Raw genomic sequence first — 26,030 nt, 5'->3', positions numbered from 1 at the left:
GTTATTTTTCTGAGGAAGACTATAGTTTTGTAGATAAGCAGATAGCCTTCAGTCTATTTCATGGTTCCTTCACATGGTCTTGATCAGCACACAAAGCAACATGTACAAAAAGCTCACAATGCCTAGCCATTTCATGTTTTCTCCTGGGTCCTAAATATTGAGCACAAGATTTCTGTAACAAATGTCAATAATTAAAGAGCCGGTTTGCAACTTACAGATACACACCTGAACAGCATACTCAAGATTGCTACAGCACACAGACATTGTGTGCAATAATTCAGAGCAAGAGGTGTTGGTTATCAGAAATTGTTAAACAAAATACTGCAAGTGTGCTACTGTTTTATTTTAAGTTTTAAAAAATCTTTAATTGTGTTTGTCTGTTTCCTTTATAAAGTTTATATCTCTGCCACCTGGGACTACATTTTATGACACAAATGGCCTGGCCTGACAAGATCTCATTTATCAGATCCAGCTCTCATAACAAATGAGTTCGATGTCCCTGATCTAAGTAAAAAACTACTCTGCGCTGCAGGGACAGAATTACCCATATGGCCAGGGCTCAGTGGTCCGTGAAACCTAATCCATACTGCTTGTCCTGGAATAAGATAGCAGCTAGGGGTTCACTAATGAAGTAGGAAGAGAGAGAGGCCTGTATCCAATCAATCTGTGCATGGAAACTGGAGTTTTCTTGAGTTGGACTCTGTTCTTGCAGCCAAAAGATCATTCTCATTGCTGCAGGATTTTCATGGGTTGGGGGGCTGGACTGAGGAAGGATAAGAGGATGAAACTGCTCCTCCTCCCTCTTCTGCAAGTACAACAGGAAAGGGGTCACTTTAATAATTCCATTCCCTTGTCCTTCCTCACTGTAGCACACCAACCTATATCTCTGTAGGGATTCTATGACCCCATGACTGAACTTTCTGGAGGTCAGCAGTAGAAACACAAGAAGTATGGGAAAAGCCCTGTATGTTTTCCATGCATGGATAGTTGGATAAAAGCCAGAGCCAGCAGGCAGAGCAGGAAGTGAGAATAATAAACTATTCTTATTTTGATGTCACACCCACAGCACAGCTGGAAGCGTATGCTGCAACCTTGCTGAAAATAAGCATGTCTGGATATAAAGGGGAGACTTTCTAGGAAGTCTTTGCATACCACTTTGAGTTCCATGGAAGAAAGGCATGATACAAACATAACAACGGATAGGTGATATACCAGACATTCGTATATTTATGAATTCAGAGTCTAAGGAGCTTCATTATTCTTTACCTGTTTAGAGTGGTTATCTATCATGCTAGATGAATCATCAAGGGCCAAACAAATCTGGTACTGTCGTTTACTGGGCTTGGTCCTTCGTAACCATATTTTATCCTTTCGGAACTGGCTGGCAATATAGGGAATTACTTTGCGCATGTTCAGTCTTTTTCCTGTCCTGTAATCGCCTCTGGTAGAAAAAAAATGCAAGGTATTAGAATTATGCATATTTCAGAGGACGTTAGGCAGAATACCTATCATATTTACTTAACTATATAGTTTTCCTGACATTTAGACTAAAATATTGCTGGAGATGACAGTTTTGAAATATCTCCTAAAGTGAAGGAAAAACTGTGTCAAAAACTGGAAAAACTAGCTCTCAGAGCAAGCCAGCTGCCAAACTAACTTGATTTTAGTTTCTCTAATTTATTCTGGCTTTGCTCATCATTGCATGGACAAGGTCAAGGATCTTCTGCCCCAGTCACTAACAATCTTATTCAGCCATGTCTTTGGCATCTTTCAAGCATAAAATCATAAGAGTTTGCTTTTAAAACATGAATACCAAGATTATTAATGCATTATTGTGCCTACACACTCTGTGGTTTTTCCACACTTGTGCAAAATTTGCAGCCCCTAAGTACTTTATACTTCTTTTCTTGGGACTTCTCGACAGAATGCTTGAACTGGACCGGGATATAGAGTTACGTCTCAGTACAGGTACAGACAAAGTCTTTTAAAGCAATGGTTTGGAGATTGGAGCATTACCAGCCCCTACCGTCTTTGGAAAATTATTCTTTTATATGTTTAGCTTGTGTCATAATATCCTGAAATCAAGATGTAAAGCACTAACTCTGAAAATGCTATGCAAACTATATAGGCAGAGTGTAACAGGAAATCCAGATAAAGTTGATGTATCTGTCAAATACTATGAGATAAGAAATGCATCCTGCACAGGACGGTATGAATAAGCAACCTTTGGCTGTGAAGAATGCTTTTGGGAAATCAGGCTTCGAAGAACCAGGGCCGTGATTTAGACAGACCAGACTTACTTCAGCTTGGCTGCCTGAGTTGGCTCCAGTATGAGTCGGAGCTGCTCACAGAGCTGCTGTGAAAGTGCTGCGGTGAGTAGAAGGTATCTTTGCCACATCTCTGCTGCTGCCTTCTCCTGAAATAGTGACACACAAGACAAAGTCCACAACTGTTCCTTAGCTGTTAGCTCTTGGGAGAGGGGGAACACAGCTATGGCGTGGAGTGACAAGTTTATAAAAATGCAACTCTTTAGATGAAATCACTAGGAGTTCCCCCAGAGCTATTTGGGCCCATCCTGGGACTGGAAAGCACCTCTCCATTTGGTGGAAACCCGCAAAATTCCAAATTTAATCTGATATAATGTGAACAACTGTTATGGAGAAAACAGGACATTAGTAGGAAAGCAAGATGCTGTTGCCATTCAGTCAACTGAAGAATACACAGCTGTGGCTAGAGTCAGTCACTGGTAAATCAGAAGAGGGAAATGCCATGGAGGCTGAGCTGACCATCTGAAGAGATCCAGGACCTTCACAGTCAATATGGGCTATATCAGGATTAGCAACACATTCATAACGAGAATTTGCTGCAGCATTCAGGACATTCGCATTATAGGCTGTAAGGAATTCAGTAGCCCCCGTGGCTACTCACTTTTCTCTACCTTAAGGAGTCTCAATGTTGCTTACTATCACATTCCCTTCCCCTCCCTACCAAAGGCATCTTATGAGAGAGGTGGGGCTGAAAGAGTTCAGAGAGAACTGTGACTGGCCCAAGGTCACTCAGCTGGCTGCACATGGTGGACTGGAGAATCAAACCCGATTGCCCTGATTAGAGTCCACCACTCTTAACCACTATACCATGTTGTGTTTTCTATCCCTGTGATATGTTCTGCCTATCTAGAGCCAAGTCACCATTGTCTCCTCATGAAGACAGCACAATCTTCTGGCCCCAGCAATTTATGTATCTTTACTGACACATACTGTGTGTATCATTACATATATTCCTTCTAATCATCATGGAAGACAAGCTGTACAAGTCTGATTGGCTCCAACTAGTTGATGTTTCCCTTTAATTTGTTCTTTGTTCAAGTTCCTTGTGCTACTAGGTCCTGAAAATGATTTGTCCAGCTAAGCAGGCTAGCACCTGGTATACTCAGGCACTGCTGCACTGTCGGAGGGGAGAGCCACTGCTCAGACAATTGTCTTGATCAGTGTAATACATGGAGAATTCTATGCTGCTATGCTCAGCAATAGACATTATTCTTGAGAAATGTCATATTGTAACAGTGGAACCACATCTAGACTGGAGGCCAGCATGCTCAACAGCTGAGCTAGGACCATGAAATCCTTTTTTCACTAAAGTCTCTTGCTCTTGGCCTGAAGACAGGAGGAAGAAGCCAAGTATCTGGAGTGCTGAAAACTGTTTTCAGCTCCCCCCACCCTGGTCAAGCTCTCTAAAAGCAGTAGCATTACATAGATGCTTACGCATGGGGAGGCAAAAAAAGTGTGGGAAGAATGGATGCTGTCTGACAGTATATTCAGTCCTTCTGTTTTAGGGAATTTACACACACATAACCAATCAGAATGGAAAAATGAAGGAGGAATAGTAAAGGGCTGTTACAAAACCGGTATCCTCATAGGTTTATTGAGAGTGATAATGGAACCGTGTTGCCTGCTCCTGAGACAGACTTGGTCCAGGAAACTCTGAGAAAGCTGTGCCCTTGGTACCTGATAGCTGAAAAGCCATGCTTGTGACCAAGAGGAGGTAGTGTCTGAAAGTTAAGACAGCCTCGCTTGGAATCTTTGAAGAATAGTAGGATGCAGCCTAGTTAGAACATATGCAGTTGTCTGATGTTTTTATAAAAATTTCAAACCCTTGTTCTTGCCTTAACATTATGTGATATCATGCAAATAATTTCTTAGGGACCTTTACAATTACAAGGTATCACCAACATGTTGCCCAGAATGATCAAGGTTACAGAAATTTAGCTTACTCTGTGATGATCACTAATATCCAATAGTGGACATTGCTTAAGAAACAAAGGCCATATATGACTTGGGGCCAACATACCTTAAGGACTGCCTTCATCTATATGAACCTACTCATTTACTCCAGGCATCTTCAAAGTCCCTGCTTTGAATGCTCTTGTGACATCTGAAGCTTGATAAGTGGCAACCCAAGGAAGGGTTTTCTCAGTCATGGGGCCAAAGTTTTGGAATTTCCTCCCCAGAGAGATTTATCTGTCTCCCTCTATTGGTGTCTTCTGTTACTGGGTGAAGACTTTTTTGTTTTGTTTTATATACTCCAGTAACGTTTATCTGATTTTATTGAATAATTTTATACATTATTTTAAGGGCTGATTTGACATTAAAACGCTTTCATGTTCTCATGTTCACCACCTTGGGAACTCTAATAAGACAGAAAAATGGCATACAAATTTTTTAAATAAATTTGTTAAGACTTGAATCTTCCATAATGTAACAATGCGTAATCATGATAAAACAATTTACCAACCTCATCAGCGTTTCCAGCCTGCCAAATTTCCAGCTGCTTCTCTAGTTCTTGTCGTAGCTCCTCAGGATTCTTAACAATGTGCTTAAATATAAGATATTAAAGGTTGGAGTTACCAGAATGGAAGTTCCTTTCCCCACCTTCTTACAACAGTAATCAATCTACAACAACATACCTCCAAAAGTACAATTTATTTTCTCTGTTTTAAAATTAGGGAAATCTTTAATCTAAAAGAATGTTACTATTTTTAAACATTCTGTTTATATGAACTTTGAACTTTTATTAGAAAAACATTTTCTCAACAGAACCCATCTATTACATTTGGAAAGCATTACTGTACACTGTAAGAAGCTAGCTGATACACTTTTATCAAACGGAGCCTTGAATGCTATTTCCAGCTTTCATTTGTAGTAAGAATATTCAATGCAAAAAGCATATCCTTCACCTGTGAGCATATCCATAAGGTTGCAATATCTGGTGGTACTTTTACTCCTATAATGCCTTTAGCAGGTGAAATCACAATTATTCCTATTCGTGTAATAACACAATTAACTAGTATTTTACCTGAATTTTGGTATTCATTAAAAATTGATAGGCAGTATGTATAGTGGAGTCTTTGTTTCTATCTGTCCTGACTTCTGACAATGGTTTTTCTGTTCCACGTTCTTTGTCATCCTCAGAACTGAGATCTTTGGCTTCCAACTCTGTCTCTTTAGATCCTGCATTCAAGATATCGTCTTGATTAATATTGCACACATACATCCTATTATATTATCCAGATTTATTTAATTAAAATTTTAGGAACCACAACAGAAATGTTTTGAATGCAATTAAGTACGGTTTTTTTAAGGATAAAGTGCTTAAAATTGGAAGCTGACAATTTACCAGAGTTGGAAACACCAGACATCTTTACTTCTGGATTCAGCTTCTCTGTTTCTACAGTGCTAAGATCCTCAGCATTCTGAGCATCTGCTTCCACAGCTGTATCTTCTGAAACTGGTTCTTTGTCATCTTCACTGAGAGGCATGGCCAATTTTTGTTGTTCTTCATTAGCTACATCTGTTAGGAACATTTAAAAACAATTTAAATCTTAAACTGTGTGGTATCTCCCACACCAGCACAAGGGAAAAATAACACAAAAAATGATTATTAGTACTTTATGGATTGTGTTTTGTAATTGTTAATGAAATTTAAAAAAATTGAGCAAAGAAAAAAGTATCCAAAAACTTACTACACTCTTTAGAGAAAGCAATTCAGACTGCAGAGATCAAATGGTTAGTCTGGGGCAGTGAGACTCAGATTGGGGACTTTATGATTATCTGCTAAGAACAGGGCTTTTTTTGAGCAGGAATGCAGTTCCGGCTGGATTGGTATCAGGGTGTGTGGCCTAATAAGCAAATGAGTTTCTGCCGAGTTTTTTCTACAAAAAACCCCTATGTGAAACAACAGTGATATCGGGGGTGTGTGTATGTGGTCTAATATGCAGATTAGTTTCTGCTGGGCTTTTTCTACAAAAATAGCCCTGGCTAAGGCTGTTAGCCTACACTAATTTTGTATGAGATGAACTTACAGAAATGACTATCTCAATAAACCCATACAGATGACCTGAATTCCTAGGGAGCAGCCAAGTGAAGACGAGGACTTTACCACTCAAAGTGCATGCATGTGCATGGTAGAAACACATGGTTAGTCAAATTCCAGAGATATATCCTAAGACAAGCTCACATTCACAAAAGTGGAAGTTCAAGTCCAGAAGATGGGGGGAGATGGGGGGGTTATCTCATATTAAGCTAGGCTTTGAAGTACTCAGAGGACTTTCTGAGTGCCTCCAGAGCTTTGTGCAATGAAGGCAGAGAAGGTGACAATAACAGAACTAGAGAGGATATAAAATGTGATGTCTTGTAAATGCTGCCATACCATAGGTCTGAGCATCATAGGATTCTGTGCCTTGGTTTATGTGCTCAAAAGCATCAGCTTCTTCTACATTTTGTTCTGGCTGATTTGGATTCTGCTCTGATTTGTTGCTGGACTCCACCATTCTTAATCTCTTATGGACATGTTGACTGTGGTCCCCCATTGAGCGTTCATTGTCAGCTTGTCCAGGTTTTCTCTTAAAACTCTGAAAAATGGGTAAAGTGCAGCCACATAGTTTTGCTAAGTTTCAGTAAAAAAGACTCAAAATTTCAAGACTTCCGCCGTCTGCCATCATTAACCGCAGAAGTAAATTCTCTACTCAGGAGGGTTCCACTGACAGTAGAAACACCTTATTTAAATTTGGAAAACCTAATGTGTTCCCAGATGCACAAGTGGAATGTTTATGCTATTTTAGATAATAACTCCACCAGTTAGTCATCCAGGAGCAAAGGAATCAGCCTTTCAATCAAGGTCCATCTTAAGCGTATTCCAAATGGAGATGTGAAACAGCAGCCCTGTTGTGCAGTGGGGTGGAGTTGGGTGGGGACAGCTTCTAAACAGCTCCTTCTTCATACTGCCCACTGCTGCTCCCATCCGCACCAACCCTGCCCTTCCGCCTTGCAGAACAGCTGAATTAACAATTGCATATCCAGTCACCACCAGGCAACCCCCACCCCACCCCCTTTCTTGCTTCATAGTTGACTTGTGGTAAAAGACACTGCTGCTCAGCCAAAAAAATAACAAGCAAAAAGCTTGTTAAAAGGTTGAAAAGGGAGCAGGGCTCTGCCTCACCCCCAAGATTGGCTGCATGTGGAGCTTCCCCACAGAGGCTCACAGTCACTAGGATATCACTCTATGATGGAGCAAAAGAGGCTTTCCCCAGTCACTGTGACATTTCCCCTTTAAGTTGCAGCAAAGTTCAGACCCCCTACTCTGCCATGAAGCTAGGCAAAATCGGGTTATTTGAGACTCCTAGGGGATGTTAAGCCTCCCACTTGTATTTGTGATTCCCAGGACTGAGGCCAACAATAATTTATTTTACAACTAGTGGATCAACCTAATTCCATTTTGCAAAATTTCAGAAAGCAAAATACAAAAAAAAAAACAAACAAAAAAACCCACCTGTGTCTTTTTCTTGCTTTGTTTCCGAGAAGCCATCTGTGCCATTAACTCAGATTCATGGCCTTCTGACTGATTTGCATCAGCTGCTCCACTTCCATGCTCCTGAAAAAACACAAAAATGTCTGCTGTTAAAACACAGCCCCAAAAGTCTCTGCTTAAACCAGACTCCTGCAGTGGCTTCAAGATACAGCGATGTGCTTCACATCACAGTTCTGGGAACAAACTTGTGCCTCAGTTCCTATGCTGTGTAAAAGACTCAAAAGCCAACTGGCATCATCAAAATGGTTAGGACCACAGGGAGACTCCTAGCCTCATTTGAAATCAGTAAAATTCTGAAAGTGTTCCATTATAACTGAATGGTGCCAACTGAGTTCACACCAAAGACAAGGATTCCACATGTATTTCAGGGCACTCCTCTTACACCATTTTGAAAACAACTGCCTGCAACAAACCACGTGTAGACTGGCAATTGTCTAGAACTATGAGCATCCCTACCTTAAAAAACCTACTTCTGCACACTTTGCCTATGCAGATCACACAATATTAAATTCTGGATTATCATGGGACTTGTTTTCTGCCCACCAAAAAGGTAATTTTGCATGACATCGCTATTTTACCACATATATATCCATACATATTTTACCACAATGTATCCATCTAAAGAACTTATATCCTGTTTGCTCTTAAAATGTCTGCGGCAGCTTGCAATAAAACACTTAAGAATTTTTAAAACCCCTATTGTATTGTATGCAAATCATGAACAGTTCACACAACCAGTGTACCTTAGGCACAATGCAATCTGCACTAAAACAGTGGATGGCCGCACACACAGTGATCATATGAACTAACATTCATCTCCAATTGTGTGCATTTGGACTTTGCTTTAATGCCCAGCTATTGCCAGACAACATGAATTAATATGTCCAGAACAGGAGTGTGCGTTCAAGATCTATCCAGGCCTAAAATATACCTTATCAGTATTTCGGAGTATATTTTGGCTTCCCAAATGTATCCGTGTTTTCTCAGGAAAACAGCAGCAGCAACTCCCAAAAATTCCTGCAGGAGAAGCCCACCCAGCCAGGATCTGTGTGACACAGGGAGCAATCTACTTCCTGTGGTACAGCAGATCCTGGGACTGGCTTCTCCTGCAGCTTAGTTTAAGCTGCAGGAAAGGTCCAGCCAGCCCCAGTATCAGGCTGGTTTAAAACAACAACAGTATTTTTCCTCTTGGTTCTATTGGACCTGGAAAAAATTGGGATTTTTTGGGAATCCAAATTTTTTGGAGGGTCCAATAGACCTGATCCAGAAAATACTGGTAAAAAGCAAAACTGTACGAAGTTTAGAATAAGCATTTATATTTACATAAAAGGAAGCATCTATAAAGACTATCATAAAGGTAGATGTTTTCCACTCATACAAAGGGACTGCAGCATATTTTCAATTTACCTCTTTCACTGTGTCTTTCTCAGAAGCCGTTCCAGCCAATTCTACAGCAGTATCACTCTGCAGGTTCTCTTCTCCTGCCTGACCACAAGTTTCATGTTCCATTCTCTCAGCTGCACCAGGTAACTGTTCATCCTGGTCATGATTATTGACATCTTCCTCTTCCTGGAACAAACAAAAACGCTATCATTAGTATTGTAACAGATTAGGAATGCAATAGAGAAGACTACAAAGCTGCTTTAGTTGCACAAGGTCTGTATTATATTTGAAATGTCAAGGAATTACCATCACTACTTAACTACTGAATCTTATCCTCTGGTGCTTTCCAAATTAATCAAAGAAACACATGCATTTTACATATGCCCCCTTAATAACAAAAGATGTCACATAAAGAGACATTTTTTTCTATATAATAAGAGAAAAAGTAAAACCTGAGGATAAAGGCCATGTTCACTAGTGGGAATGCCAGTCTCTTTGTGTTCCTCTTCCTCTTTTTGGTCTTTTGTTGCATCATCATCTTCATCTGCATTTTCACTAGGAGGTTCTTCATATTCTTTTTCATTTGTTTCTTCCTCCATTTTATCGTCTTTTGCTTTATCTTCAAAGGAGTCTTCTTCCATTTTCTCAGGATCTTCACCATGTTCACCCATATCTTCAGTTTCCTCCTCCTTTACCTGCTTTTCATCTATATCCATTATCTTATCTTGTATCTCAAAAGGATTTTCTCCTAAAAATATATGATTTTCAGAAAAGTGAACAAGAAGGATTTACTAAAATTCCTAGATAATTTGGAAGAAAAATAACCAAGTGTGTTATACTTTTAAAACTTGACTGTCACTTGGGTGTTGTAGAAATTGTCAGTACCTGAATGAGCATAAGAACAAAAGAGAAGCCATGTTGTATCAGGCCAATGGCCCAACCAGTCCAACACTCTGTGTCACACAGTAGTCAAAAGCCAGGTGCCATCAGGAGGTCCACCAGCAGGGCCAGAACCCCAGAAGCCCTCCCAATGTTGCCCCTCGAGCACCAAGAAGAAAAAACATCACGGTCCACTCCAGGCAGAGTGTTCCATTGGCAACTTGTGGCTAATTGTGACCAACCCGCTTTTGAAGCTGCCTATGCCTATAGCTGCCGCTATGTTCTGTGGCAGTGAATTCCATGTGTTAATTGCTCTTTGGGTGAAGAAATACCTCCTTTTATCCATTCTAACCCGACTGCTCATTAATTTAATTGAGTGCCCACAAATTTTTGTATTGTAAGAAATGGAAAAAAGTACGTACTTCTTTCTCTACTTTTTGCATCCCATGCATAATTTTGTAAACCTCTATCATGTCAACCCTCAATTGTCTCTCAAAGCTAAAGAGCCCTAATTTCTTTAACCTTTCTTCATAGGGAAAATGTTTCATCCCCATAATCATTTTATAGTTGTCCTTTTCTGCACTTTTTCCAATGCTAGAATATTTTTTTTTGAGACACAGTGACCAAAACTGTACTCAGTATTCCAAATGAGGCCACACTAGAGATTTTTACTGGGCCATTAAGATACTGGTTGACTTGTTTTCAGTCTTTTTCCTAATAATCCTCAGAATACGATTTATTGCAGTTGCACATTGAGTTGACATCTTCAGTGAGTTATCTACCATGATTCCAAGATTTCTCTCCTGGTCAATTACTGCTAGTTTGGACCCCCATGAAGGTATATTTATAGTTAGGATTTTTTGCTCCAGTGTGCATTACTTTGTAGTTGCCCACAATGATGCCCACTCATTTGCCATGTTGATGCCCACTTGCTAAGCCTCGACAGATCCTTCTGGAGATCCACAGTCTTCCCTGGTTCTCACTGCCCTGAACAAATCAGTGACATCTGCAAACTTAGCCACTTAACTGCTTACTCCCAACTCCAAATCATCAAGAAGCAAGTTAAAAAGCACTAGACCCAGTACTGAGTCCTGTGGTACCCCAATGCTTACCACCTTCCACTGTGAAAACTGCCCATTTACACTCATTCTGTGTTTTCTGTTAATTAACCAGTTTTGAATCTACAAACAAATAAACAAAAAATGGACACTTCAAATTACTCCCATTTGGGCTTGGTGACATCACAATACAAAGTAGCTTGTACTACTGTAGGAAGCCTGTAGGAAGTGAATACCTTTCTCCTCGATTCTCTGGTCTGCTATAGATATCTGATTCTTATGCACTCTTATTATAGGCAGAGGAACACAGGTGGGAAGAGAGTCTCATGCATTATTCAGGGACTCTTATGGCTAATTCATTCTGTATTTGCCACTAAAAAGTATGAAAGAGGGACATGTACTGCAAGAGGGCTTGTCCTCTTATCCCATGACTGCTGGGAAGAGTGTTATGCAGTACTAAATGCCACAAGATACAAAGGATACATACATCTCTAAATGTCCAGGGACAAATGTTGAATATAGATTAAAAAGCTGTGATTAGCTCATGCCTCTCTAGCACATGTCCCTCTTTCACACTTCCTACAGTAGTAAAAGCTACTTTGTATTGTGATGTCACCAAGTCCAAGCCCAAGCCCAAATGGGAGTAATTCCAAGTGTCCATCTGTTTGTGCGTGTACATGTATGTTTTTTGTAGTTAGGTTAAAAAGGAACCAAAATAATTTGCCTTGAGGGGCCACTAAATCTCCACGAATAACTACATGCTCCTATAAGGTGCTTTGTTGTAGCAGGATCCAACCGTATTTGGCATACTTGGATCTCAAATGATCTTCTTACCCCATTGTGCAACATCTTAGGCCTAATTAACATATTCATCAAATGATGGAATTAAGACAGGCTAAATATGGAATAAATAAATATAACCAGTTACAACTTAACACAAATATTTAAGAAGCTGGACAGATGAAACCAACGAAAATTCTTCATCAACTCTGGACAGCATGTAAATTCAATTTTAAAAAGACAACCTCTATGTGGAAGATTTTGTGTGCGACAGCCCACATGGTGAGCATAACCTTTGAAAGGCCTGTCCCTAAATGCATTAACCCAATAGGGTTCAAGGTCTGCAAGCGGTTCTACAAGGGATATCTTGTAACATCACATGCTCTACATATGACTGGGCCAATACACATCAGTAGAGGCCACACAGAAACACTTTTGGTGGTTTCCTCATGCGGCTTGGCAAGGCTATAGAAAAGGTATTCCAGATAAAGAGCCAGCACATAGAATACCTCTCTGTGGGTCCTTGCAGTTATAATCTGATATGTGAATGGCCAAACTTAGATGGGATTCTCAAAAAACCTTAAAAGACTGGAACAGGACAAAAATAGGGGTGGTTGTAGTTCCTGGGGGTATCTGGGCCTAGGTTGCTTAGGGCTTTTTAGGTCACAACTGAGAGCTTGGGAATTTAGCTTTGAAGGCAACATAAAGTCTCCAAAATATTAAGAGCCCTGGTGAGATATGATCCTGATGATACATAACTACCTCAGAAGGCACTGCAAGCATTAACAGGAATGTCACAGGCATTATCGTGTGTAGCTTTGTTTCACTACTGCGGTTTAGCCTTAAAATTAAGATGGAAATTATACTATTTAAAACCAAATCTCCTTACCTTTTATTTATAATCGTTTCAGTTCTGTAATTCATTGTTGTGACCCACCCTGAGAGCCCGCTTGTGGGAAAGGTAGGATACAGGCCTCAGATTCAGCAGGAGCTCACAGGAGCACAGCTCCTGAATCTTTCTGAGGGTTCCCCCTCCTCCTTCCCACCTTGTTCATTGAATAGTAGGTGCAGCTGCATAACAATCCTTGGATGAGCTCCACCACCTAATTTTTCTACAAAGCGACCCCTGGTAGGATATAAATCCTAGGAAATTAACAAATGAAGTTGTTCCCCCCCACACACACAAAGCTGCAAACACACATAAAGGCACACTCAACTGAAGCATGAATGATCCAGGCAAGGGAGAGCTCTAAGGACCACAATCCTGTTTCTCCAGCCCCAAAATTCAGTGCCTTCCCCATCACCATTAGTTTGACCTTCTCTGATTTACTCTGCATCCAGGTCCCAACTACAACCAGACACTGGAAAAGGTACTGAAATGTGTTACTTTTTGTCCTTAATGGCATCTGCTGCTAAAGAAAATGCTGTGCTAGCTATACCTTCTTCTTCCTTGTCCTCATCATCCCTCTCTCCATTCTCCAGGTTCAGATCATCAGGAAGATCTAATGCTTCAGCTTCAGGCTGCTTCTCTTGCTTTCCATGATAAGGATCACTCTCATTTTCATCATATTCACGCTGTGAAGTAGAAATGAATCACACACTGTGAAGGGAGCAGAGGTGGAATGAAATGGGTGAAGCAAATTTGTGCCAAGCAAAACCAGAAGAGAACTGAGGCCATGCAGCTATATTTGAGTCTATAGTTAATTTACACGTATCGTGCAAGGAAAATGGCCATGATGCAGCACTGCTGTGAAACCGCCCTTATTACCTCATCTATTTGTTCATGGATTTTCTCTTTGATTTCCCCATCATCTGTTTCCTTCTCTTTTTCTTCATTCCTGGGTGGTTTCTCATCATTTTTATTGCCAGCATCTAAGTTGTCATCTTTTGCTACAAGCTCTGAATCCCCCTACATGGTTGAAGAAAAATATCTATGAATCCATTTGACTGCAGATTGATGCACATTGGTGGATAAATGCTGGTAACTGTGAAAGTACTCCTGGTAAATATTACAAACATAATTCTACATTTTTACTACCTGAACACACTGAGACCTGCAGAATGAATGCTTGATCTTTCAAGACTAGAGAAGGTGGCCACACATTATTTAGCATTTGATTTCAAGGAATATTTGGAGTATTTCCCACACATATTCATTATATAAAATTGTTACACAGAGAGAGAGATACACAAGGGACACAGCATGCAACAAGACGTTTCCCCACAGCTTCACTGAAAAACAAATTCAAATTAAATTCCCAGTGTTTTTAAAAAAATCCTTTGAGACAAAAACTTGACCCAAAGTTCAAATTTGACTTTAAGATCAATGGTGAGAATAATAAGATCTGCGTATGCTTTCTAAATATTAACATAGAAAGGAGTCTGCTAAGTAAAGAAGCAACAGAAGAAGAAGCTTACAGCCATTTACAATACTAGGCAAGAAGAATAAACCTTGTGGTTTCTGCTGAATCTAAGATACAGACAGTCAAAATGGTCGCTAGTAACAAGATCCAGCATCTTATGGGGAAGAAAATGGAAAAACTTTGATCAATTTCATTTGTTTGGGGTTCATCTTTTCTCTTTATATCAAGAGGCTTTGCGTTTCATCATTACGTCAAAGGACTTGTGTTTCATGTATTACAATTCTTTTATGATGTATTTTGGATCAAGGGGCTTACATTTCATGTATTACAATTAAAAACTGGCTCAGTACTTCTCAGAGCACGCATTCATTTTTGGTTTTACCTCATCCATTCCTGGTCCAGTTTCTGTTATACTGTCTTCACTGTTGCTGTCATTTTCTTCCTCCTCATCATCTCCCCAAAGTCTTTCATCCAGTTTATCTGCTTCAGCATCTCCAAGGTTTCCCATCTGTTTATCTAGTTCTTCGTCTTCATCAGATTTTTCATCCTCTTCTATGAAAAACAATACAACTCAATGTATAAGGCACACATGGACTAATTCAAAGCTCCACAGCCCCTCCAGTGCATATTAAGAATTCCCCACAAGCAAGGGCTTTACCATTCCCTGCAATATGCCTGAGATCTTGGCGCGCAGGTGTAAGACAGAACAGGAAATATTGGTTAGAATTATGGACAAATGTTCTGACTTGGTGTAAGGCATATGTGCCTCTCCAATACCCATCATTACTGTAAGTGCCACAGCCCTTTCTCACAAAGACGTATCAGAGAAGTCAGAAATATGCTGATTAATACGTGTTCAATCACCCCCCCCTCTGCAATAAGGTACATTTACTTCCTGCTCAAAGTATAGTCCTTGATCAGACGCCACTATTTAGCCACAACTGATTCTAACACCCCTTTTCCACTTACAGAGATTGCCTACCAACCCCAGCAACCTCTCTCTCTCTCAGGTTCAGTGTTACAACTAGGTCAGGCCATCACACATCAGTATTCTCCTTGTCTTGTTTACAATCTCCAGAGTCATGACCATTTCATCTCTTAAGGTCATCTCACTCATAGAGACATAAGCAGACAGGGTAGCCCAGCTCCCTTGAATAACAGGCCCTCACTCAACACTTCACAGAAGTTATTGGGGTTGGGGCTCAATCACTGCCCTATTCACAGGCTGCCACCATTTATTCATATCCTAATATATATATACACTGAGATCGTCACTGGTGAGTGCGCGTGTCCTTTCCTGAGAAACACAGCCCACAGAATTAAGTAAGGAGTTGGATTTTATTTATGATTTAAACATAACACTGAAGAAAGTAAGGTAGAAGTTCCAATGTTTCTTTTCCCTTGAACTTCTGAACTGTTTCCCTATTCCAGCATTTGGGATCTTTTCTTTCCATTTAGCCTTATGCTGCTCTTGGCCTCAGCTTCACTCAGTCGGACGCATTCTTTATTACCTTCTCATTTCCTATCTGCCAACCCCCAACTTTTGTTTTTTAACGGTTTCTCATGGAATCTAACCCGTCCATTACACCATTATCAACTATTAAATCACTGTGAAAGAATGCAATTAAAAATGTCATACTATACTCAATTTTACTAGAGATAGATTAAGAAATAAAGAACAAGCAATTTTTAGAAACAATTAATGCATTTCATAATGTCAAGAGTCATAGTAAGTTTGTACAAACATCTGCAGTACTACCACATGGCAATGTTTGTAAGTACAAGTGGAATTATCAGCATTTACAATCAATCTGAAGTACTAAGATTAAAAGGCAATAGTGAATATATTTTATTTAATTCAAAGCAAAAGGATGCCTAGATCTCTGGAATCACCCAAAACTCTAAGTATCACTATTTGAAAACTTACATTGTTTTGTATTGGGTAAGAGGGGAAGTCAGCTTTCTTCCATTACATTACAAAATACAAACCTTGCTTTTCTTGATCCCCATCGTATGTTTTTCCTTCAAAATCTTCTGACATTTCAATTGCATTGTCCTCTCCTTCAATATCTGGTTTGGATTCTGAGTCTTCATTGTCCTTCTCTTGACCCTTCTGGTAAGTGTCTTCTACCTGGATTATTAGGCTAACAATTATTCTTGCTTTTTAAACAGCATTAGTTTTTCTGTTTATTAACTTGGAAAAGCTGCTTGAATACTTATTCAAAATTCAGCTTCAAATGGTTGGATCCAACAAAGAATTTTTCTCTAATAGAAGCAGCTCTTGCGCAGCAGAAGGGAACCACTAGATCTAACCCATTGTTTTCTTAATCCAAATGGCATAATAATTGGTTTTGATGTCCTTTAGAACTCATAATGCTTTCTTTACATTATCAGCAGCCTGATTTATTTCCTGTCAAGGAAAGTTGCTGCAAAACCCATTAAACTCTCATATGAAAATAATACAAAAGCATTCATTCACAGAAGAGCAGGCACATGGAAAGCAAACAAATCTCAGCTTTCCACAAGATAGCAATTTCCTCCACCTGGTTGTTCTGCAGCCATTCTCCCACTTATACATACCTGAGCTTCATCTTCTATCTTGTCACTCACATCCTTTTTGCCTTCTCCTTCTCCGATGCCACCTCCTTCATAGTCATGGAACTCTGTGGCTCCCTCTCCTGCTTCCTCTTCCGTGAGTTCTTTTGGCAAACAAAACCCCTAATACAAAAAACAAACACCCTCTGAAGCAGATGGTAGTATTCTAGTTTACAGGATTAATTATTCTAAGAACTCAGTCATCTGAGGTGCTGGTATGTATGCATGCCAAATAAAACCCTATTTCAAAGAAATGCTAATTAGATTAACTTTATCCATTTCTAAGGTTTCATGAACTGTCTAGGCTGATTACTTCAGATATTGTTTATAGGGGAATCTGGATTTTTTTTTTATCCTTTGCTGGGAACATATGTAACTTCACACATTCAACTGTGTGCTGATTACCACATGTGATAGTGCTAGGGTTGCCAAGTCCAATTCAAGAAATATCTGGAGACTTTGGGGGTGGAGCCAGAAGACTTTGGGGGTGGAGCCAGGAGACACTGGGGCAGAGCCAGGAGCAAGGGTGTGACAAGCATAATTGAACGCCAAGGGAGTTCTGGCCATCACATTTTAAGGGACAGCACACCTTTTTAAATGCCTTCCTTCCATAGGAAATAATTGATAGTGGCACCTTCTTTTGGGGCTCTAGAATTGGACCCCCTGGTCCAATCGTTTTAAAACTTGGGGGGTGTTTTGGGAGAGGGACTAGATGCTATACTGAAAATTTGGTGCCTCTACCTCAAAAAACAGCCCCCCCCCCAGAGCCCCCGATACCCGAGGATCAATTCCCCATTATACCCTATGAGAATCGATCTCCACATAGGGAATAATAAAGTGCCCAGCAGACATTTCCCTCTCCCCCGCCCTGGTTTCTGGAGACTCTGAAGCAAGGGATTGGCATTTCTACTCACAAGCTGCTGCCAGCTTCTTCAAAGTAACACAGACACACCATCCCAAGAGGAAGCCTTTCCAATCGGAGACTGAAGCCTCTGGAGGTGGAAAGTCACATGGTGGCTCTGGGGGCGGAACTCCCTGCCCCACGCTGGCCAGCTGACTGGGGGCGGGAAGGAGCCTGGGAAAGCGGAAGAACCCCCGCTGGGACCTGGGGATTGGCAAGCCTAGATAGTGCTTCCCACAATGAGAAGTACATTTTTAAACTGTATGTAATGACTCTTGATTCAAAGCCCACCAGGATGAATGTGGGATGCAGAATTAGTTGTGTGGCTTTTTAAAAAAGTTAAAATCAGACTTCTAATATTCTAGAAAGTGCACTTAACCCATGCTAGGAAGTCATATTCTAACAAAGTATATAGCACAATTATGACTACCTCATAACCATTAGAGAAGCAATAATTCCCCTAACCAAATTCATTAAATGAGTAAATACAGACAACAGTGAAATTGTGGACTTCTATGTGTTTTTTATAATAACTGTCTTATTTATAGTGAGTTCCACAAGGTAGAAAGGTGGCTAATAAATGTTTTTAATACAAAAAAAAATTAAATAGCAGCAACACTGGAATCCATTCCATTTCTACTAACACTTCCTAAAAAGTTCCAAATAACTGAAAAAGTAATCCTTTCTTACCTTCTGGGCAAGTTCAGTAAATATGTTAGCTAAGACAGAAAGCAATTTTCCAGTACTCCTATGGGTGGCCAAGCAAACCGTGAGGTAGAAGAGGATGATACTGGAATACTTGTAGAGCACTGGCATAAGACGCACCAGTAAATGGCAAGATTGATTAAAAAGCTGTAGACAATAAACAAAAGTATATTAAAATGGGTTTGAACATCTAAACTGTTATGTTCCTAGAATTTTACACCAGACTAATTTTTTTTCAAAAGTCTCAGAAACCTACTGCATTTTTGAAGCAAAACGAATGGAAAACAGTATAAGAAAGTGATGTTCAGAGCCTATTCCTTTTAAACCAAGTTGTCATAATGGCTGAAGAGTTGAAACTGATGCATTTTACCTTGCATTTAATTAATGAAGGGATAGAATCTTTAGTGCATGTCCTGTATGACTGCAAGGTGTACAGCATTCACCGTGAAATCCTTCCTTCTCCTGCAATCTTGCCTACCACTCAATCAAAAAATACAACAACTGAAGGATCTTTTGAATGACAGGAACCATAGGGTTATACTCAAATTAGCTAAATTTGGCTGGCTTGCCACCAGAACTAGAAAGTCACTCATAGCTCTGAAGGGAAATAGGTAAGCATTTTCTTTCTCTTAGTTGGTAGTTTTTAAAATGCTTAATCCCATTATTAACTAGATCTAAGTGGGCAGCTGTGTTGGTCTGAAGCAGTTAAACAAAGCAGGAGACAAGTTGCACCTTTAAGACCAACCAATTTTTATTTAGAACATAAGCTTTTGTGTACTCTTAAGCACACTTCATCAGATGAGGAATCCAGCACAGTGAGCAAAGCCATACAAAGCTGAGCAGAGCCATACATAGCTGGTAGGCAGTGGCCCAGAATGCAACATGGTACAGATTTAAGAACCAATGACAGTGAAGTAAAATTATCTGGTAGGCAGTGGTTTAGAATGTTAAATGGTACAATGACAGAATAGTAAAATTAACAAATTGAGCAAACCTTTGATCTGAGTAGCATGAGCATTATTAACTGTATGCATGTATGTTTTATAATTGATAGTAGCAATTTTACCTTTGTTCTCTCAGCACAATTTATATGGGTTACTGTAACCGGCATTGGTTTTATCTGTATTGTTTTTGCTGGCTTTTGCTGTGAATAAACTTACCTTGCATTTATAGGCTGTATAATCTTCTCCATAGGATTTCAGTCGCCGCAGAAGTTCAGAAATGGCTGAAATTATTTTCTGTGCTTGCAAAGAACTAACATCAGAACAGATATCTTCATCCAAAAGCTTAGTCAAAAGTCCTGACTTGAGCCAGTCAGCTGAGGGCACTCCTTAGGTGGAAAGTATAGAAAACTAAAATGATCAACATGTTTCAGATGGGCTCTTGGCAACCCACTAAACCCCAACTCCTCACGGACAGGAAGAATGCGTTGAAGTATAAAGTAGTAGCACAGTTCAACTGGGGCAGTAAGGGAACCCTTACCATCCTCCAGAGTGGTTTCTTTCTCTCCTTTTTCTTTTCTTCTTTCTAGTAAACACTGTATGGCACTCAAGACAGCATGAATTGCAAGTTCTACTTGTTCAGAAAAATGCTCTACAAAACCATCTTCTGATTTTTGGTCCCCTTTGGACACACAGCAGAAATGTTAGTTGGAATACGGTTTTAAAAGTTCCACTACAGCCAAAACATGATTATGACACAGAAATCAGTGTTCTAGATACAACAATAGGAAACTTAAGTTTTAAGCAATGCAGTAATCAAGACTGGCAACAGGAATGAGTTAAAGATGGGCTAGCTGAGTGGTTCTCAAACAACATCCGGATCATAGCTTTTTAAATTGAAACTGCTTCCTGTTGTGTTTGAAAGGATTTTCTTGGGTCAGTTCCCATATCATTTATCCAGCATCCTGTTAATGAATTCAGGATAGCATGATTTATAGTGCTGAACACTTTACCCTCTCATTTCATCTGTTCATCAGGGCTCAAGAATGTCCACTTCAGGTCAGTGGGATTTTATGCATAATAACATACTTATGATCACAAGATCATAAAGAAATTATGACCTATTTTGTTGTACATAGCCACAAAGGTTAATATCCACACATGGCCACAAGGTACTATATACACAGGATTACTGTTTAACTTGCATTTAATGAATGAAGGGATAGATCTTTACAAGAGGAAAAGGATTATTACCACCATCACAATGTGAAATTGAACTAAACAGCTGTGCCTTCCAAATAGCAAAGTCGTCTACACTTCTATTAATTTCTCCTTGGATGTATACAAGGCTTCTGATGAGTGCAGTCTGAGACGCAGCTTGGCAACCTTCCAGCTCTGGTAAAACAAACAAGGATTCTATATCTTGCAGCTGAGTTGAAATCTGAAGCAAAGATTCTATCCCCGAAGAGCACACTTCAAAGCTTTTCCTGTAGTAAAAGAAAAAAGGTACTGCATTTAAAGAAGTTTTAATCTGAAGATTTGTTTGTTAAAGAAACCCCCCCCACGTCTTTTAAGTTAACAAAATGCAATACTTTTGCTCTGATAGCCAATTTGATGCCAGACAAAACTGGCTGTCCTATAGCACAAAACAATTCAAAGTTTATTTATAACAAAGAGATTTTCTTGCTTCTATAAACCAGGATCCTTTCTCTTTTTCCCAACAACCCCTAAAACATTTGAAAAGCTGATGCTGGTTGTTGGAGAAGCATTACATTTTGGCATAGGAGCTGCACTAAGGAGCAGGAAATCAGTCAAACCCACTCCCAGCTTCTTCCGCCTTCTAGTGGAAGAAGCACACCAAAGAAGTTTTCCAGTACAAACAAAAGGGGAGATCTCTTCCAATCCCCATCTCCTCACCTCACAGTAGCTCCCTGTGTCTCACAGCATTTTGTCCACAAGGCTCCCCTGACACCCAGCATCAGCTTTTGGGGACTACTGAAAGGGTACCTGACCTTGCAGTGGGATGTATTTGTTTTAGGTAATTTCTATGCTGCCTCACCATAGAATCTAATCAAGGCAGCTTACAAAGTAAAACATAAAGCTCTAGTGAATTTGACAAGAAACAGCACAAATCACTGAGCAGCTTAAAATGTCACATATAACAGTTCTCAGGGTAGATCCAGAGTGCAGAAGTGTTAACAGAACAATGCCTTACTGAAAGGCTTGTGTAAAAAATGCTTTGTGGTAGAGTCTGAGGAGGGTAACGTTTTGGGAGGTAAGAGGCCTCACCTGGATATAATACCATAACGTCCACCTTACAAACCAGCCATTTTCTCCAGGGGGATATGTCTCTGTGGTCTGAAGTTAAGCTATAATTCTGGGTGATCTGCAGATCCCACCTGGAGGCTGGCAACCATAGGTCTGGCAGCAACCTCTGGGTTGGTTGACTTGATACCACCTGACTTGCATGACTCATTTTATACTGCAGTATTAAGTCATTTATACTGCTGCAGGATAAAGCATGGACCCTGGGTTTTTGGCTCCAGAGGCTTGATGTGCCTCCATATTTGGGCTGTCAGCTTTCACAGGACTAATCACTTAATCCAGGTCTCCAGTTGCCCATATCAGCACTGACACATCCTTTCAAGTCAGTGTGTATAGGTATAAATCTTATAAATAAATGTTACAGAAAATAGGACAAAATTTATCTTTCAATGCTATAAACTGAATAGGTTTCACAGTTCTGCTGTGAATCTTACATACCAGGAATGGAAAAGAGTCTCACAAGATAGCTGTCTTATTCTGTCCACATCTGCTTTAATTGCCTTAACTTCCACAAGCATAGTCTTCACTCTGGAAGCCAACTGTTGACACACTGGATCCTGTTTTTGCATCTTGCACCCAAAGGGCATCTGATCTGAGGTCATTGGAGTGAGATATTGTAGATCTGAAGGGATATGTTCAAGTATTGACACTGGAACTTTTGTTGGGTTCAGTTCACTGCTTTCACATTTGAGAGTGACTGACTCCGTGTCTGTCCTGGGAACATTAACAAATCGGCCTTTTGGACAACACTCTATAAGCCAAGACAGCTGACTGAGGACCATCACAACCTGCATGGTGAGGTACTGTAACCTGTCAGTCCATTGCTGAACACCATCTTGAGGAGGAAATGCTACGTCATATTCATTACTGATGGTCAGTTTAGCATCTATCTCCTGTACACAGCTCAGAAGATTCCTATTTATGAGATTCAAAGAGAAGACATTTGTTGATATTCAATGCATCATCGATACAGTTCAACCCACAAATAGCCACCCAATCAAGAGGCATTTCCGAATCCTTGAGAACAGAGAATACATGTTAAAAACATATCCCATTCCTACTGATAATTAATACAGATATACTGAGGTGCTACCGTGCTACCACATTATTTCAAAAAGTATGAAGACAGGAAATGCTGTATATATTAAATTATTATAAAACACAAGCACACAGTAGAATTATAGTAAAGTCACTTAGTTGCGGAGAGAGATTTCCCCATTAGGTCATGGATATACTTTCTCCAAAATTTTGCATCACATATCTCTCCCATTCTACAGTCACTCCAATGGCTGCCTATCAGTTATTGGGCTCACTTCAAGGTAGTAGCTATCGTAAACAAAGCTTGTCATGACCCTGAGACATCAGGTCTGTGGCACTGCCTCTCCCCCTATGCTCCCACCACAACAGGCAGAAGCACTGCTCAGTAGCAGACTATCTCCTTTGCATACAAAAGTTCCTAAGTTCAGTCTCCCGTTAAAAGGAGCAGAACATAGGGGATGTGAAGACCAAAGAGAACCCTTGTCTAAGTAGACTGTACTATCCTTAATAGGCCAACAGTCTGACTCAATATGAAGGCAGTTTCATGTGTGCGTGAAGGCAGATTCAAATTTGCTTCATTCTAAAGTGTCCAAGATCAAAAGCAACATAGGACGAGCTTTCAGACACAGAACATAAAAACAGGTTGCTTACCTGTAACTGATGATCTTCGAGTGGTCATCTGTGCAGTCACACACATGGGTCTTGCCGCAGGCAACGGATCCGTACCTCGGAGCTCCAATAGCTCGCCTATAGCGTCTTTTGGCGCGCTTTCCTCCTGCCCTGGGGAGCAGGCAGCGACTGCGCATGCCTGGAGCGGGGGGAGAGCGCCCATTCCACTCAGTTTCTTCCAGCCGCCGTTGGCACTGACACTATACAAGGTTAAGCAACAATTACAAGAGGCCAGCAGCGGGGAAGGCTGGGTGGGCGTGTGTGACTGCACAGATGACCACTTGAAGATCATCAGTTACAGGTAAGCAACCTGTTTATCTTCTTCGTGGTCTCTGTGCAGTCCCACACATGGGTGACTAGCCAGCTAAATGTCCTGGAGGAGGGTGCTGGTAAAAGAAGCAAGTTAGTTACATAAACAAATCAGATCATATTATGCAACATAGAGATGGAAGCGGATGCACTCACCCCTGACTTCAGTGGAAGATGGATCTGAGGACCGCTTGACCGAAGGAGGCGTCACGTCTCGCACGAATGTCTAAGGCATAGTGGGAGACGAACGTGGATGGTGAGGACCACGATGCAGCCGCACAAATGTCCTCTAGGGAGACGCCTTGCAGGAAAGCCGAAGAAGTCGAGACCGCTCTAGTAGAGTGGGCCTTAAGACCTTCGGGCAGAGGCTGTTTAGCCAGTTCATAACACAACCTGATGGCACTGACTACCCATTTAGATAGTCTTTGGGTAGAGATTTTGTGTCCCCTGTGAGGGTTCCCGTAGGCCACAAACAGATTAGGGTCCTTGCGGAAAGGTTGTGTACGATCAAGGTAGAAAGATAAAGCCCTTCTAACGTCCAGAGAATGCAGGGCTCGTTGTCCTTGGTCGGATGGGTTGGAGAAAAACGTTGGTAGAGAAGTTGAAGTCGATAAGTGGAACTGGGAGACAACCTTCGGAAGGAACGCAGGGTCCGGTCGCAGAACAACTTTGTCCTTGTGGAAAATGGTGTAGGGAGGATCGTGGCGAAAGGCGCATAAGTCACTTGCCCGTTTGCCTGAGGTAAGGGCTACCAGTAATGCTGTCTTCCAGGAAAGAAGGTTAAGGTCTATGGTAGCCATAGGTTCAAAGGGCACTTTCATCAAGCAGGAAAGAACTAGTGACAAACTCCAGGTCGGGACGAAGGGCTTAACAGGTGGATTGAGGTGCAACATGCCCTTAAGAAAGGACTTGGACAAGGGATGGGAGAACACAGTTTTGCCATCAACAGGGTTATGGAACGCAGAAACCGCAGATAAGTGAACTTTTAAGGAGGAATAGTGTAGGGACTCAGTTTTAACAGCAGAGAATTTAACTGCGCCACAGAATGTAATGTATTGAAGCTTTGTTATGTTATGATAAGGAAACGTGCTGTTTGTGTGATCTGCGCAGGCGTTATCTGTTGTTACGTTGACCAGACACATATAATTAATTGGCTAATGTTGGTGGAATGATGTGAGGTCATGGTTTCAATAAAAGCTGGACGGACAAAGGCAGGAGGAGTCTTCTGAGAGGAGTCTTCTAAGACTACAGATGCCCTCTCAACCTTTGTGCGCACCCCTTTCCTATAGTCAGACGTCTCCCGGAATTTTTATTGTCTCCTAAATCTTTCTTTCCACACCTCAATGCCGGAGCGGGTTCTCTTACATTTTGGTGCCCCTCAGGGAGGCTCAGAAGAGATAGCATGACAAGATAACCTGATTTATTGATCATCACTCACACCCTGCGCCCGGCGAGGGCTAACGACGTCGAATTTACCTGGTCAAGGTTCCGGGGTGAGTTGGCTTGTCAAGTTAGACCACACACACACTGTAGTGAAGATGGGGTCTACGTTATGTGCTGCTCAGGCTGATTTATTGCTTGAAAATCACTCCACTCCACCCGAGGAAGGGCTTCAAAGACATTTTATTCATCCGGACAAGGATCCCGACAGTGGGAGTGATTTGTCAAGTAAAGAGCACACAGACCCTGTAAAAATGGGTTGTTCCTTATCAGCTGGCCAAGCCAGCCTCAGAAAATATTTACACTGTCTTCTTTCCAAAGAAGGACTTGTTGTTAAAAAGTCTGATGTTTTCGATTTGGTGAAAGCTATTACAGATATTTGTTTGTGGCTTCCTGACAGTAGAACTTTAACAATACAAGACTGGCAAAAAATAGGGAATGCCTTTCAGGATCATCCAAAGATCACAGCCAAAATTCTGTGTACCTGGGGCAAAGTAAAAGCTTGTTTAGAAGGGCTTAAGCCCACCAACATTCTATTTAATCAGCAGACAGAGGCTGAAGCAATGCTTTTTGGCGTCTTACCTCAGATTCTGTTATCATTGCCTTCAGAGTTTTGTGTTACATCTTCTGGCTGTGATGAAATTCATCTACCCCCTAAATCACCAGATGGCTCAAATAAGCAACTATTCCACAGCATTGCTCTTGTTCCAAAAATGCAGAGGCCAGCACAATTAACTACAGATCTCCAAGCTGCTGTGCTGGAGGAGGGGGATGAAAATAT

The 26,030-nt window shown here is 40.8% G+C and overlaps 1 protein-coding gene across 1 annotated transcript in view; it reads right to left on the bottom strand.

The window, feature by feature from the left end:
* The window catches only part of LOC132590594 (midasin-like), a 161,435-nt gene that overhangs the window by 6,552 nt on the left and 128,853 nt on the right, over window positions 1-26,030 (bottom strand). The window contains exons 79-97 of the mRNA XM_060263538.1: window positions 22,232-22,708; window positions 20,726-20,955; window positions 20,010-20,150; window positions 19,688-19,857; window positions 18,513-18,674; window positions 16,907-17,044; window positions 16,316-16,457; window positions 14,709-14,878; window positions 13,732-13,872; window positions 13,403-13,538; window positions 9,699-9,994; window positions 9,271-9,432; window positions 7,825-7,926; window positions 6,706-6,907; window positions 5,674-5,847; window positions 5,353-5,507; window positions 4,792-4,872; window positions 2,301-2,416; window positions 1,267-1,441 (exon numbers count right to left, since the gene is read on the bottom strand). Of these exons, the coding sequence (XP_060119521.1) occupies window positions 1,267-1,441; window positions 2,301-2,416; window positions 4,792-4,872; window positions 5,353-5,507; window positions 5,674-5,847; window positions 6,706-6,907; window positions 7,825-7,926; window positions 9,271-9,432; window positions 9,699-9,994; window positions 13,403-13,538; window positions 13,732-13,872; window positions 14,709-14,878; window positions 16,316-16,457; window positions 16,907-17,044; window positions 18,513-18,674; window positions 19,688-19,857; window positions 20,010-20,150; window positions 20,726-20,955; window positions 22,232-22,708 (3,370 nt within the window). The remainder of the gene's footprint in view (window positions 1-1,266; window positions 1,442-2,300; window positions 2,417-4,791; window positions 4,873-5,352; window positions 5,508-5,673; window positions 5,848-6,705; window positions 6,908-7,824; window positions 7,927-9,270; window positions 9,433-9,698; window positions 9,995-13,402; window positions 13,539-13,731; window positions 13,873-14,708; window positions 14,879-16,315; window positions 16,458-16,906; window positions 17,045-18,512; window positions 18,675-19,687; window positions 19,858-20,009; window positions 20,151-20,725; window positions 20,956-22,231; window positions 22,709-26,030) is intronic.

Source organism: Heteronotia binoei, unplaced genomic scaffold (assembly GCF_032191835.1).
Source record: "Heteronotia binoei isolate CCM8104 ecotype False Entrance Well unplaced genomic scaffold, APGP_CSIRO_Hbin_v1 ptg000323l, whole genome shotgun sequence".
NCBI lineage: Eukaryota > Metazoa > Chordata > Lepidosauria > Squamata > Gekkonidae > Heteronotia > Heteronotia binoei.
This window is presented reverse-complemented; position numbering and strand designations above follow the sequence as displayed.